At 47.7% G+C, this 15,364-nt stretch overlaps 1 protein-coding gene across 1 annotated transcript in view; it reads right to left on the reverse strand.

Moving 5' to 3' along the window:
• Positions 1 to 1,553: 1,553 nt before the first annotated feature.
• The window catches only part of STARD3 (StAR related lipid transfer domain containing 3), a 45,894-nt gene continuing 32,083 nt past the window's right edge, over positions 1,554 to 15,364 (reverse strand). Inside the window, exon 14 of the mRNA XM_063459096.1 lies at positions 1,554 to 2,765. Coding sequence (XP_063315166.1) covers positions 2,658 to 2,765 — 108 coding nt within the window. The 3' untranslated portion in view covers positions 1,554 to 2,657. The remainder of the gene's footprint in view (positions 2,766 to 15,364) is intronic.

Genomic DNA, 15,364 nt, shown 5'->3' on the forward strand with positions numbered 1-15,364 from the left:
AGAGCGTGACGTTTGAAGATAGGTGATGTGTTTAGGTTTTTTTTTAAATTGATCAGTTAGAAAAAGGTAGACGGACAGGGAATGGTCTCCAACAAGCGTATCATTAGTCTCACTCATGCTTTGTCCAGTAAATGTAGGACTCTAAAACAATACTCCATGCATGGTCGACCCTCAGTGGGCTGGACGATTGACAGGCAGCCTGGCGTGCATTAACACCGAACTGACCTGCCATAAATCTGTGTGGACTTTAAGATTATATATATATATATATATACATATACATATATATATATATATATATATATACATACACACACACACACACACACACACACACACACACACACACAAAACAAAAAAAGAAAGCTACAATTTGTTGGTTTAATTCAAATATAAGTGAAATTGCTCGACTATACCAATGCAAGGAGTCAGGACTCTCGCTGAATTTGCTTACAAACTGCCTTTAGACCATTTTTTGGGGATCCAATACAACATAAACCAGAATTTTAAAAGTTTTCTAGCAAAGAGAGTTTCCTAGATTTGAATGACTGCCATTTGATTGTACTTGAAATACCTCTGCACACACGCCATGCTGGTGTAATGGGTGGAGTTTGCACTGTGGCCTGTCTGAAACAGAAATTCCCAGGCTTGACCACATTTTTTCGTTGAAAAACATTTTCGTTGAGTAAAAACAACCCACCTCATTTTTTCTTTTTTTATAGTAGAGATTGTTGCAGGTCTTATTAATAAAAAGATGCAATCGAATCCTCTGTGATCAGGGAAGAAAGACAATTTTCTTTTTTATACCAAGAGCAAACGGTCAAGGAGGTATCATGCCACTGGCTTAGTGGGGTAATGTGGATTTCTGAACAACAGTCTCTCTTGGATTGAGTAAGAATCATAGACAACAGAGAATCATAGAATAGGACAGGCATAGGCAACCTTCGGCACTCCAGATGTTTTGGACTACACCTCCCATGATGCTTTGCCAGCATTATGGGTGTGAGAGCATTAAGGGGGATTTAGTCCACATCTGGAGTGCCGAAGGTTGCCTATCCCTGGAATAGGAGAAAGTGGATACCTTAACATTGGATTGTCTCTGATAAAATTTGTTTTTGAGACTGTGCCCATATATGAATGGGCTTCTAGTGGAGGCAATGAGAACATATGGACACTGGATGGTTTGTGGATAATAGATAGAATACACACATAATAGGTTTCATACATCATTACTGCCACACACATTGAGATAAATGGCCAGTGCACAATATAAAGAGCCGGTCAATGCGGCCAAATCATTCATATCGTAAGCGTTCAAAATAGACAAACTAGAAAAAAAAATTTGTTTAAAGAAATATCCAGCTCAAAAGGGACCCCTCCCCCTCTATTTTTGCTATTGTGACATATTGTCATGTCCGTGATCATCCCCTTACAGTAAATAAATCCTTTAGACATATTTAAGTTTATTAGCCCTTGTTATTGGTTTATTAAATATGTGACAATGGCTATTTCAAGATAGTTTGTAGACATAAAAAAGACAAGCATGTCTGTTTTCTTGTTTATTTATAGAGGTTGGCTTTTCTCTTTTACAGTTCCAAAAAAAAAATTTGCATTCAGTTTTGTTAGACAAAATGGGGGGGGGGAAAAAAAGTCCTCTCGAAAAGGCATTACAAAGTCAAAATGGCTGCCACTGAGGGTTGTTCCCTTATCCACCATCCAGAGTCTGCCATGAGAGCAGAGTCACTGTCCGGAATACTGACTTTCATCAGATCAGGGAAGGAATGCTCCACTTTCCTGGGCATTCTTAGTCCGATGGAAGCAACATTAACCTAAAAAAAATACAGGTAGAGGGGTGCTAGGCACTGGTTAGTTCTAAATAAGTGTTTCCCCAACCCCACAATAAAAACTGTGACTTTAAAGGATTTTATCCTAGAAATGTGAAAATACAAGTGTGTTAAGATAACTTCTAAACTGTGGAGTTTGGATTTAGAAGAGTTAATAGTAATACAAACAAAAATTTGTCTAAATAAACAGCGTTTTTACACTGGTTCTGAGCACCCTCTTGCCTGCAGACAGGGTATCCAACAGACCCATGAACACAGCAACTACAATTGTGACATGTCTGGGAAATCCATGAATAGCTCATGTTCCTCAAACCAACATAAATCGTTAGATAATGATTAAGGGAGATTTAACCCTACATGCCCAGCATGGGGGTTAACTATCAACACAGCTATGCTATTAGAGTCTCATCTTTAAAACAACAAAAAACAGTGCACACATTATCGACAGCTCTGCAATTCAGTCCACCATGCGTCTGTGAAGCATTACTCGCTGTTACTCTGGCTGGGCTGCGATGAAAGGGTGAGTGAGGTCGGATTCTTCCCCACTCGTGCACATTGAGAAGACCCAAAGATTCTCCGGTTAAATCGCCAAAACACTTTTTTTTCCTCAGTAGATACTCGATTGGCAGAGGCTATATTGTACAGGTATCTCGGAGGAAGTAAACATCAGGAGGTTGCATTGAGAGAGTGTGGGCAGAACCTCCTCCTGCCATTTTCCTGTATCCAGTAATTTAATTTGCAGTCTTCAGCCAGTGCCTTAGTAAGAAAATATTAGTTTGGCAACAGTCAGACGCAGAGATTCCATAAAAATGTCTATGAAGCCCCAGCATGAAGGTCTCTCACTCTTTTCCTCAGGTGACTGCAGAACTCAAACATTGTAGCAGCCAAGCTTTGGTGAATAAGGTAACGAGGTAGTCGACCCTACACAGAAAAAAATAATAATCAAAAAACAGAAAATGTGATAGGCCAGTCAAATCGAAAAAAAAAAAAAACACAACATAAAGGAAGATTAATACTAGGGATGCACTAAATTGAAAATTCGGGGCCGAAACCGAAACTTCAGGATGCCCTTGGCCGAAAACCATGACTTTTCCCCTAAATGATATGTGTAGGTTATGTAGTGTGTGTATGGAATATAGTGAGGTGTGGGAAAGGGATGTAGTGTGTGTGTGTGTGTGTAGGTTATATGTAGTGTGTGTAGGGAACACTGTGTGGAGTTTGTATATTTGAAGGTTATGTAGAGCACAGTGTGGTGTGGGCTTGGGATGTAGTGTGTGTAGGGCACATAGTGTGGGGTGTGATAGGGGTGTAGGGCACATAGTGTGGGGTCATAGGGATGTAGTATGGGTAGGACACAGTGTGGGGTGGGATAGGCATGGCAAAGTGACAGAGAGGGAGTGACAGAGTGGCTGGTGACAGGGAGGGAGTGAGGTGGCTGGTGACAGAGAGGGAAGGAGGGAGGGGGTGGCTGGTGACAGAGGGAGGGGGGGGCGACAGTGAGGGAGGGAGGGGGGGCGACAGTGAGGGAGGGAGGGGGGGCGACAGTGAGGGAGGGAGGGGGGGAGACAGTGAGGGAGGGAGGGGGTGACTGGTGACAGTGAGGGATGGAGGGGGTGACTGGTGACAGTGACTGATGGAGGGGGTGACAGAGTGACTAGTGACAGTGAGGGAGGGAGGGAGTTAGCAATACCTTTCATTCCCTGGTGGTCCAGTGTCCAGACTCCCTGGTGGTCCAGTGGGCTGTAACTCCAGTCTGCAGCTCTGCCGGGTGTGAGCTGCAGACTGTACTGGCTTGCTTCCCGGGCAGACGGGAGGGGCCTCACACCCGACGGCACACAGGGCAAGCCGCCGGGCCCCTCCCGATGTCGGGTCACTCTGCTCTATTTTCGGCCGAAATGGGATAGGCCCATTTTCGGGCAAAAATTTTGGTGCATCCCTAATTAATACACTATGGGGGTGTCTGCTTATTCCTAATTAAAAGAGAATAACCATGTACATGAACTCGCATATACTTAGAAAAATTGAGAAGATTGACCAAAAGACCACTATCCTCAAAAATAAATAAGTTGAGGATCACACCTTTATTAATTGTGGAAGCCAAACAATGAACAACATATAGTGATAGACAAGACAAATCATGTTAATAGTCCATAAATAGAAACAAATAAAAATCTGTGTAAAAAAACGTGATAAGCAGCGTTCATAAATTTATTAGGTGCAGCTATTATAATGACGGCGAACTGTTAAGCTACACAAATGTAGTTTATAGAATGTAACAAATCCTGTTGCTAAATCTTGATACTATTGCAACATACAACTATTAATAAGCTCTCATATCCTGCACCTACGTCACGGATATCACTTGAAATTCCTGAGGAAGGTGCAGAAGTGTCAGGTTTCTTTACAATATGCAATTTTAATATTGATTCATGTTTTTCATTAAGTGGAGGTAGGGACATTGTAGTCTGTGTATGAAGATAAGTGTGTTGCTTATTGTGTTTGAGGTATTGTCCATTGTCTTCATTACTTGAGCCCATAACGCCAGCAGGTAATTGGGAGTTGCAGGTACAGATGGAGGACTGGTGTAGAAAGCACTATTTAGTTAACTCCCACTTTTACTTTTTGTGAGTTCTTCCCTAACAGCACTCTCACACATAATATCAGAGTAGAGATGTCCCGAATAGTTCGCCAGCGAATAGTTCCCGGCGAACATAGCTTGTTTGCGTTCGCCACGGCGGGCGAACATATGCGATGTTCAGTCCCCCCCATTCGTCATTATTGAGTAAACTTTGACCCTGTACCTCACAGTCAGCAGACACATTCCAGCCAATGAGCAGCAGACCCTCCCTCCCAGACCCTCCCACCTCCTGGAAAGCATCCATTTTAGATTCATTCGGAAGCTTTATTCTTTTTTTTTTTTTTAGACAGAAGTGTGTTATATTTGAGCATGCTAGGCTGAACGTGCGTATATCATGGCTAGTTGCACTGAGGGTATGAGTATATAGCAGTACATTGTTGTGAAAGATGGCTGTCATGTTTAGGGTGTAGCTTGCACGTTATCAACTGTGTATTTATATCAGCAGCTCCACCACTAGTTATAAATCAAGTGTGAGTCGCCCCATGAGATGAGACTAGTGAATAACATAATACATGAGCGGTTAAGGTTAAGGCGTGTAAGGAACTACGACAATAAACTCTTTAGGAGGTGAAATAATGACATGTTTAAACAATTGCTACTTTACGATTAGTTAATGTGCAGAGAGCAGTTCATGTGATCAAAGCCATGGTGTGGAGGATCGGCTATAGTGGGACATGCTTGGCAGGCTGCTGTTTACTACTTGTGCTCATCCGATCCCTTCTGGGCGCCAGGTGCAGACCCTGGGAGTCCTTGATACCTGGAACAACAAAGAAAAGTCTCTGGCTGAGTGCCGGGTTCGCGGATTGAGGTGGTGGAAGCTTGTTTTGTGGGTGGTCGGATCTGTACCGGTGGTGCTTCACGTCCGGTACGGGATTGTGGTGGCTTAAGGTGGAGGCGAGTGCTTGATGTGGGGCAGGCTCTGCATTTCTGTTTGTGCCTCCGGTCCCGTCTTCGACGCCTTTTGCATTGGTGGATTTTAATGGGGACTGCTTCGCTTGGCTGTGGTAGAGCTTGTTGGGGCTTCCTGCTTGTTATTTGCTTCCAAAATTGATTAAAGAGTCTGTCCAGCTTAGACTCAATATCCTGCCATGCTTTGCTGGTAGCAGGAGGACACGCGGCTGCCGCCATATTGGGAGAGTCGCAGATGAGTATGTCAGCCTGGGCGGCTGTGCTCTGTGCGTCCATTAGCTCCAGACAGCCTCTCAGGGGTGGACCGGGATAAACCCCACCGGTCCGAGGGGGGGCGGGGGGGGGGGGGGGGGTAACGGAGCTCCTGCCGGGAAGAAGCTGCTCCTGGGCCTCCCAGGATCGGGAGATCGGACGCCTCTCCCGCCTGGTGAGCACCAGGCCACACTTGCCACGCGGAGGTAAGTAAGTTGCTGACCGCTATTAAGCATGTCGGGTCGGTTAGGTAGGAGCAACATTGCTGGGTCATCCCCTTCTGGGGTGAAATTCGCTTGTTGATAGCTGCTTAAAGTGAGATATTGAGGGAGCTCACACGAAGTGCGTCTTTCCTCCATGACAGCTAGGCCCCGCCTCCCGGAAGCTGCATTCTTAGTGAGAGGAGGGACAGTGTAGCTGCTGCTGATTTAATAGGGAAATCGATAGCTAGGCTAGTGTATTCAGTGTCCACTACATGCCTGAAGGACTCATCTGATCTCTGCTGTAAGGACAGCACCCCAAAAAGCCCTTTTTAACCCCTTAAGGACACATGACATGTCTGACATGTCATGATTCCCTTTTATTCCAGAAGTTTGGTCCTTAAGGGGTTAAGGCTAGAACATCAGTTTGCATTTTTTTTTCGAATTGCAGTTGCCTGCCTGCCAGCGTGTGTGTCAGGCTCACAGCGTATACTGTGCCCACTTGCCCAGTGCCACCACTCATATCTGGTGTCACAATAGCTTGCATTTAAAAAAAAAAAAAAAAAAACTTTTTTGACTGTAATATAATAGCAGTCAGTTTCCTTCACACGCGTGCGTTTCAGGGCCTGCCAGGGCACAGTGTCACACCAGTGCAACTCATATCTGGTGTAACAGTGGTGTACATTTAAAAAAAATAAAAACATTTTTTGACTGTAATAGATTGAATAGCAGTTGTCTGCAAGCGTGTGTCAGGCCTACAGCTGTCTACTCTGCTAACTTCTGCCAGTGCACAGTGCCACTCAAATCTGTTGTCACAGTAGCTTGCACGCATAGTACCACTAATCGAAAAAAAAATGACAGGCAGAGGCAGGCCACCCCACAGGGGCTGTCGTGGTCGTGGTGCTGTGATTCCCTTTGGCCCTAGAATAATGCCCAGTGTTCAGAGGCCACGTGCCCTGAACTCGAAAAGTTCTGATGACATAGTTGACTGGCTAACACAGGACACCCAATCTTCTACAGCTTCCGCTCAGAACCTTGACGCACCATCCTCCTCCAGCTTAGCTTCGGGCACCTCTCAAGTTACCACTCGCCTGTCTGCCGCCACCACCAACACTAGCAACACAGCCACTTCACTTGATCTGTCAGAGGAGTTATTTACACATCAGTTGGAAGAAATGAGTGATGCGCAACCATTATTGCCAGAGGATGTAGATAACAGGGATATGTCTCAGTCAGGCAGCATTACACACATGGACGTACGGTGTGATGATGATGATGTTGCACCCGCTGCTGCTTCCTTTGCTGAGTTGTCAGATACAAGTGAAGCGGTTGATGATGACGATGCGTCCGTGGATATCACGTGGGTGCCCGCTAGAAGAGAAGAAGAACAGGGGGAAAGTTCAGATGGGGAGACAGAGAGGAGGAGGAGGAGACGAGTTGGAAGCAGGGGGAGGTCGTCGCAAGGAGCTAGTGGCACAGTCAGACAGCATGCATCGGCACCCGGGGTCAGCCCGACAGCACGCCAATCAACGCATGCTGTTGCCACCACCAGAATGCCGTCATTGCAGAGCTCAGCAGTGTGGCATTTTTTTTGTGTGTCTGCCTCTGACAACAGCGATGCCATTTGCAACCTGTGCCAAAAGAAACTGAGTCGTGGGAAGTCCAACACCCACCTAGGTACAACTGCTTTGCGTAGGCACATGATCTCACATCACAAACACCTATGGGATCAACACATGAGTACAAGCAGCACACAAACTCAAAGCCGCCATCCTCCTCCTGGTCCTATGGGATCAACACATGAGTACAAGCAGCACACAAACTCAAAGCCGCCATCCTCCTCCTGGTCCAGCATCTTCAGCCATGTCAACCACTGCTGTCCTCCTTGCCCCCTCTCAACCATCCGCCACTCCGTCTCTCGCCTTGAGCAGTTCCTGCTCATCTGCCCACAGTCAGGTGTCTGTCAAGGACATGTTTGAGCATAAGAAGCCAATGTCACAAAGTCACCCCCTTGCCCGGCATCTGACAGCTGGCTTGTCTGAACTCTTAGCCCGCCAGCTTTTTTTTTTTTTTTTAATTCTTTATTTATTTCAAATTTTTCAATTTTGGTAAAATACAGGAGGGTTTACAGAAAAGAAGAGGGGTATCAAAGAATTGCATACAAACATTTTCGTTATCTCGGTTAAATATAGGTGATGTTTGTTGTGATAGGATTTCGTATAGGATAGGGAGCCCGCCAGCTTTTACCATACAAGCTGGTGGAGTCTGAGGCGTTCCAAAAATTTGTAGCTATTGGGACACCGCAGTGGAAGGTACCCGGCCGAAATTTCTTAGCACAAAAGGCAATCCCCAAACTTTACTCGATTGTGCAAGAGGAAGTAATGGCATGTCTGGCACACACAGTGTTGGGGCAAGGGTCCATCTGACCACAGATACCTGGTCTGCAAAGCATGGTCAGGGCAGGTATATCACCTACACTGCGCATTGGGTAAACCTGCTGACGGCTGCCAAGCATGGAATGCGTGGCTCTGCAGAGGAGTTGGTGACACCGCCACGACTTGCAGGCAGGCCTGCTGCCACCTCCTCTACTCCTCCTACTCCATAACCTCCTCGGCTGAGTCCTCTTCTGCTGCTGCATCTTACTCCACATCAACGGCACCCCCCCAAATACTATTCCACATCCCGGATACGGAAGTGTCACGCCGTCTTGGGGTTGACTTGCCTGAAAGCAGAGAGTCACACCGGACCAGCACTCTTGTCGGCCCTGAATGCACAGGTGGATCAGTGGCTGACTCCGCACCAACTGGAGATCGGCAAAGTGGTTTGTGACAACGGAAGAACTTTGTTGGCGGCATTGAATTTGGGCAAGTTGACACATGTGCCGTGCATGGCACATGTGTGTAATCTGATCGTACAACGCTTTGTGCATAAGTACCAAGGCTTACAGGACGTCCTGAAGCAGGCCAGGAAGGTGTGTGGCCATTTCAGGCATTCCTACACGGCCATGGTGCACTTTTCAACACTCCTAATGTTCGACCGCCTGCTCCAACAAGAAAAAGCCGTTAACGACTATTTGTATGACCTCTAGGACAGCCTCTGCGGAGCTGGGATTTTTTTTGCCACGTTACTGGACGCTCACGCGCAATGCCTGTAGGCTCATGCGTCCTTTTGAGGAGGTGACAAACCTAGTCAGTCACACCGAAGGCACCATCAGCGACATCATACCATTTGTTTTCTTCCTGGAGCATGCCCTGCTAAGAGTGCTGGATCAGGCCGTAGATGAGCGTGAAGAGGAAGAGTTGTGGTCACCATCACCACCAGAAACAGCCTTATCAGCATTGCTTGCTGGACCTGCGGCAACGCTGGAATAGGATTGTGAGGAAGAGGAGTCAGAGGAGGAATGTGGCTTTGAGGAGGAGGAGGAAGACCAACCACAACAGGCATCCCAGGGTGCTCGTTGTCACCTATCTGGTACCCGTGGTGTTGTACGTGGCTGGGGGGAAGAACATACCTTCAGTGAGATCACTGAGGATGAGGAACGGGACATGAGTAGCTCGGCATCCAACCTTGTGCAAATGGGGTCTTTCATGCTGTCGTGCCTGTTGAGGGACCTTCGTATAAAAAGGCTGAAGGAGAACGACCTGTACTGGGTGTCCACACTACTAGACCCCCGGTATAAGCAGAAAGTGCCTGAAATGTTACCGAATTACCGCAAGTCGGAAAGGATGCAGCAGTTCCAAAATCAATTAAAAAGTATGCTTTACACAGCGTATAAGGGTGATGTCACAGCACAACGGGAATCTAACAGGGGAAGAGGTGAAAGTAATCCTCCTCCTCCCACGACCACGCCGGCAAGGACAGGACGCTTTACAGACGTGTTGTTGATGGAGGACATGCAGAGCTTTTTAAGTCCTACGCATCGCCACAGCCCTTCGGGGTCCACCCTCAGAGAATGACTCGACCGACAGGTAGCAGACTACCTCGCCTTAACTGCAGATATCGACACTCTGAGGAGCGATGAACCCCTTGACTACTGTGTGTGCAGGCTTGACCTGTGGCCTGAGCTATCCTAATTTGCGATAGAACTTCTGGCCTGCCCCGCTTCAAGTGTCCTGTCAGAAAGGACCTTCAGTGCAGCAGGAGGTATTGTCACTGAGAAGAGAAGTCGCCTAGGTCAAAAAAGTCTAGATTACCTCACCTTTATTAAGATGAATGAGGGATGGATGCCGAAGTGACTGACAGTGGGCAATACATTCGACTAAAAAAGGCCTGATGAGGGGGACGTAACAGGGATTAAACTGATAGGAATAGTACTACTTAACACACCTTATAATAACGCAGAGAGAGGCAACGCAGAGAGAGGAGTCTGAAGAAGAGGAGTCAGAGGAGGAAGGTGGCTTTGAGGAGGTAGAAGACCAAACACAGCAGGCGTCCCAGGGGGCTTGTTGTCACCTTTCAGGGACCCTTGGTGTTGTACGTGGCTGGGTGGAGGAAGAGACCTTCAATGACATCAATGAGGACAAGGAACGGGACATGGCTAGCTTGGTATCCAACCTTGTGCAAATGGGGAGTTTGCGGTTGTGCAAATTGAGTGTTTGCGGTGTGTTAAACGGGAAGTTTGGTCTGTCACTGAAGCGGGCGTAACCCTTACACTACCTGATCGATACAACATCATACCTGATGTTTTAAAGCACGTTATTCCAAACAATTTAGGAATGTTAGGTGATTTATGCCCTTTATGGATTAAAACCAGACTCTGCATCAACTATGTAATTTTCCATGGGAGTTTTGCCATGGATCCCCCTCCGGCATGCCACAGTCCAGGTGTTAGTCCCCTTGAAACAACTTTTCCATCACTATTGTGGCCAGAAAGAGTCCCTGTGGGTTTTAAAATTCGCCTGCCTATTGAAGTCTATGGCGGTTCGCGAACATTTGCGGAAATTCACGTTCGCGACATCTCTATATCAGAGTAAGTGGCAAACGCATTGATTCAATATTACCCATCAAGTTAGACTCTAACTTTCATTAGACCCTTCAGGGTACCTCAACCCATTGAGAAGTCAATTCTCACTGTTAATTCATACTGTTTGCGGGTCAGCTCTAATTGGGCGATCATACAAATGAGCCATGCTCTAGAAATCAAATCATTTTTGAGGACTGACTTCTGGAGAGAAGACCAACTCCATTTCTCTCCATTATACATACTGATCACTTGTGTGTGCAGGAAGATACAGACCCTGCCATCCAACATTTTCTGTTTTTCTATTTATGGTAATTTGGTCTCTAATCTATGTCCTCCTCATAGGTCATCCTATATTTATTTAAATACTATATAGACTATTGGTCTTCATTGGGGTATACATTACAGCTATGAGAAGTTATATGTTACAAGAGTATCAAGATGTAGCAACATTCTATAAAATACATTCGTATCACGTAACAGATAACTGCCAATATTATAGCAGTAATTACACCTAATAAATTATTAACTCTGCTTATCACTGTTATTTCACAGATTTTTATTGTTTCGATCTGGGGATTAATCACATGATTTATCTCGCCTGTCACTATATGCTATTTATAGTTTGGCTTGCTCAATTAATAAAGGTTTTGCATCCTAACTTATTCCTTATTAGATTAGTGGGTTTTTGGTCTATTTTCTCAATTTTTATAAGTAGGACAGTGAAATTGAAAACAAGCAAAACACAATAAGAGCTGTAATTTAGAATGGTGACAAGGCCTTTTTTATTGCCAATGGGCAGTTAGGGAAAAGGGAAATGGAAAGTGAAGGAAGGGACTTTAGATGTAACTCTTAAAGCCCCCCCCAACCCATCTCACAAGCCCTATCCCTTCACAAACCTGGTCAGCTCAGGTCAAAATCTAACCAGGGTTATCAAACGCCCAATTATAAAGAATAAATATAGCGCATGCTCAACTCCCCTGGACATTAATTATGATTACTGTTTACGTGCATTTCTTTTGTATGATTGAAATATTAAAATACATAATGGAAGGGTTAGTTTCAAGAAGGGATATAAAGCAACATTTATTTGTGACGCTATCTAGTACAAGTTACGAGTATTACCAGTTGTGTCCAACTTTGGCCATCACAAACTGAAGTGGATTACTAAAATGTTCGGTGTTATATTAAAGAAAAGAAATGCTCAAGTATTAAAGTGTCCCTGTCCCACTTAGTCCTGCAATGTAAATCATTGTAGTTTTAAAGAAAATCCCCAGCGTCCGTGAAATCCCCATAGGAAAGCATTGAAGCAATGCTTTCCTATGCGGTGGGATTCATGCGCTTGCTGTGCATGTGCATTAGTCCCCGTTGGGGGCGTGGCTTGGAAGCCGTCGGAGATGGGCGCTTAACTTCGGAGCTCCGACCCGCGCAGCATTGTAAGCAGCACTAAACGCAGCAATATTCTCCCGATGGGGCGCACCAAACGGGCAGATACCCACCAGACCCCCAGGAGACCGCTGAACAGCCCGCACGCCGGTTCCCTGGACGGCTACCTGCAAACACCGAGCAGCCAGCCACGCGGCGCACAAGGCCCCAAGATGGCCGACAGCCAGTACTCACCGCCGGAGACGGAACCCCATACTCTATCCCTAGCGGACATAAGAGCAGATATCAGGGCCCTTACTGCAACCATGAAAGACGACCTCAAAAACACCTCGGACACGCTCCATGAGGCAATTAGAGCGGAGGTCGCCATTTTGGGAAGTGAACTGGCAGCACAAGGTAGCCGCATTCAGACCCTGGAGGCCTCAGAACAGGCAATGTCTAGCCGCATAGAAGCTAATAACCTAGCAATTACCCGACAGGGGACTATCCTTCTGCACCTTAGAAGACAAGCTGAAGATCTGGATAACAGAGGGCGCAGATCTAATATAAGAGTTCGCAACCTCCCTGAATCCAACGGAGAAGAAAACGTAGAGGCTGTACTTACTGCCCTCTTCAAAGGTATATTAGGCCCGGGTGCACCGCAACATATCCACTTCGACAGAGCTCACAGGGCCACAAAACCGAGAAACATTGACAATTCTCCTAGAGACATTATTTGTTGCTTGCGTGAATTTAAGCTGAAAGAACTGATAATGTCCAAGGCCCGCTCCAAACAGTCCTGGCCGTTTCAAGGCTCAGAAGTGGCCCTCTACCAGGACCTGTCACCCCTCACTCTTGAGGCCCGCAGGGCACTCCGGCCGGTAACCCAACTTCTGAGGAGCCGCAACATCCCCTATAAGTGGGGCTTCCCCTTCAGCTTACTGGCCCGCCAAGATAACGAATGGATCCCGGTTCGGTGGCCTGACGAAGTGCCGATATTCCTGAGGCGACTAGGCCTGCCGCCCACGGAGGTTGAAGACTGGATCCTGCGGCCGACAGAACCACGCCCTGGCCCGTTGGCACAAAGACTTGCACGACGCCGCAGAGAAGAATCGCCGCACAGACCGCCGGCGCACCGGCCACGCAACCCGGCCCAGCAGGCTGACTAACGATTTGGCACTAAGGCGGACGTCTTGGCGTCTCCCCCGGCTGGTAGGACAGAGGCATCCTTGTGACTGAGATCGTAACAGCTAAGTACATTTATATTATTATCCTGACACGTATTGACTTTGACCCGGGACTATTGACTCTAATCGCCTAAAAACACACGCTAGAGGTGTTGGCATGGACTGACTCCTTGCGGACAGATGCCACCCACCCGACGACATCTCCCCTACCTGATGAGGTCAGGGGCGCCTACGCACCACCGAGACATTGACAGCTTGGCACTATTGAATAGAGGAGGTGGGATCCTAGACGCTCCTTGGGAGGGGGGGAGAAAGTTGGGAAATGGGACCTTGCCGCTTAATACTGTAGTGCCGCTGCACCCGGACCACCGCCAACCCAGGGGTACAGCCTGATGTTACTCCAGGCTCTACTAGAGGACTGGGAATGTGGGGGAGGGGGACCAGGGTAATGTTGAATGTTGGAGGGGGAAAAATGCTTGTGGCGGGTGGGCGAGGGTGGGGGAGGTTGAAAATGTATAATGGTGGGAAAGGTGGATGTAAGACATGGGGCCCACTGAGCACTGTACTTAGCACAGGAAGGTCACAAGGTCACTGGATAGGACAGGTACCATATATGGAGTGATTATACCCAGTGAAGCCCCGGACACACATCCTAGACCTAGCTTAGACGCCTCAGCCAACCCCACTCTTAACGCAGACTATCCCACACTCGCACTGCAGAGACAAGCACCCAAGAATCACGCCCACTGTCACTGACTGACGCCTGGACGGCACGCCCCCACCACCATGACGGCGACGAACTGTGACGACCTGTGCTTAACCTGACCTAACCTAACTGACTCTGACTCGCCCGATGCCACCTGAGAGCTGACTGGTCATGGGACTCTGCGGAGCCCGGACCACCAGACGGGGGAGACTCTACTAACGCAATTTTAGATAGTGCTGATTTAGACCCGAAGGGAGAGTACATAACCGCTAGTAATACCAACAACAAAGTGCACACAAGACGCTATATCTTCAGCGGGACAGGTAATCCACCTGAGACTTCCAGACACACCCGTACATCACTTCGACTTGGCATAGGCCACGACCCGAACCAAGCCCGTGTAAACCAGAACCACTGAGGGGGCCACAGCCGCGGCTACTCCGGTATATACCGTGTAGTGGTACGGCTCTGGACACCCACCCAGTTACACGGGACCTCATCCTATACAAGAGGGTACACCAACACCTACTACATAAGTTGGTATACACACACACACGGACACACCCTACATAACAGCCGCGCACACACACTCACCACCACACGCGACTAATCACCCACACACACTCCAGGGGACAACCAAACACAAGTAGGCACACAAGCGCCTACGGAGACACACCCCGCAGACGTCTTACGACTGTGACGCTGTGTCACGAGGGACTTCATACCCACAGCGCTCTAACTCATCGCTGGACGCCCCGGGGGTGCTCACCTGGCCCCCCCGCCCCCCCCCCCCCCCTCCTGCCTCTCTCCCCTCTGTGCTCTTCCTCCTTTCCCTTGCTCACGCTCTTTCTCCCCGCCGCCCTACGGCGGTTGATCCGACAGGCCCCGGCCCCGTTCCCGCACACAAGAGGTGGAGACCCCTGGCTGGAGGTACGGATTGGACCGCACACAGCTGACCAACGAGTGAGACGCGGCAATGGCCTACTCTCCGGCACCCTGATCTTCACGACACAGAACTGCAGGGGCCTCAACACCCCTGAAAAGAGATCACACCTCTTAAAGGGACACTCCAGGCACCCAGACCACTTCGGCTCATTGGAGTGGTCTGGGTGCCAACTCCCACTACCCTTAACCCTGCAAGTGTAATTATTGCAGTTTGTTTTAAACTGCAATAATTACCTTGCAGGGTTAAGTCCTCCCCTAGTGGCTGTCTATTAGACAGCCACTAGAGGGACTTCCTGCTTCATAGCACAGGTTTTCTGTGCTAGAGCGTCGCTGGACGTCCTCACGCTGTGTGAGGACC

The sequence above is a fragment of the Pelobates fuscus genome, chromosome 6 (genome assembly GCF_036172605.1).
Source record: "Pelobates fuscus isolate aPelFus1 chromosome 6, aPelFus1.pri, whole genome shotgun sequence".
Classification (NCBI taxonomy): Eukaryota; Metazoa; Chordata; class Amphibia; order Anura; family Pelobatidae; genus Pelobates; species Pelobates fuscus.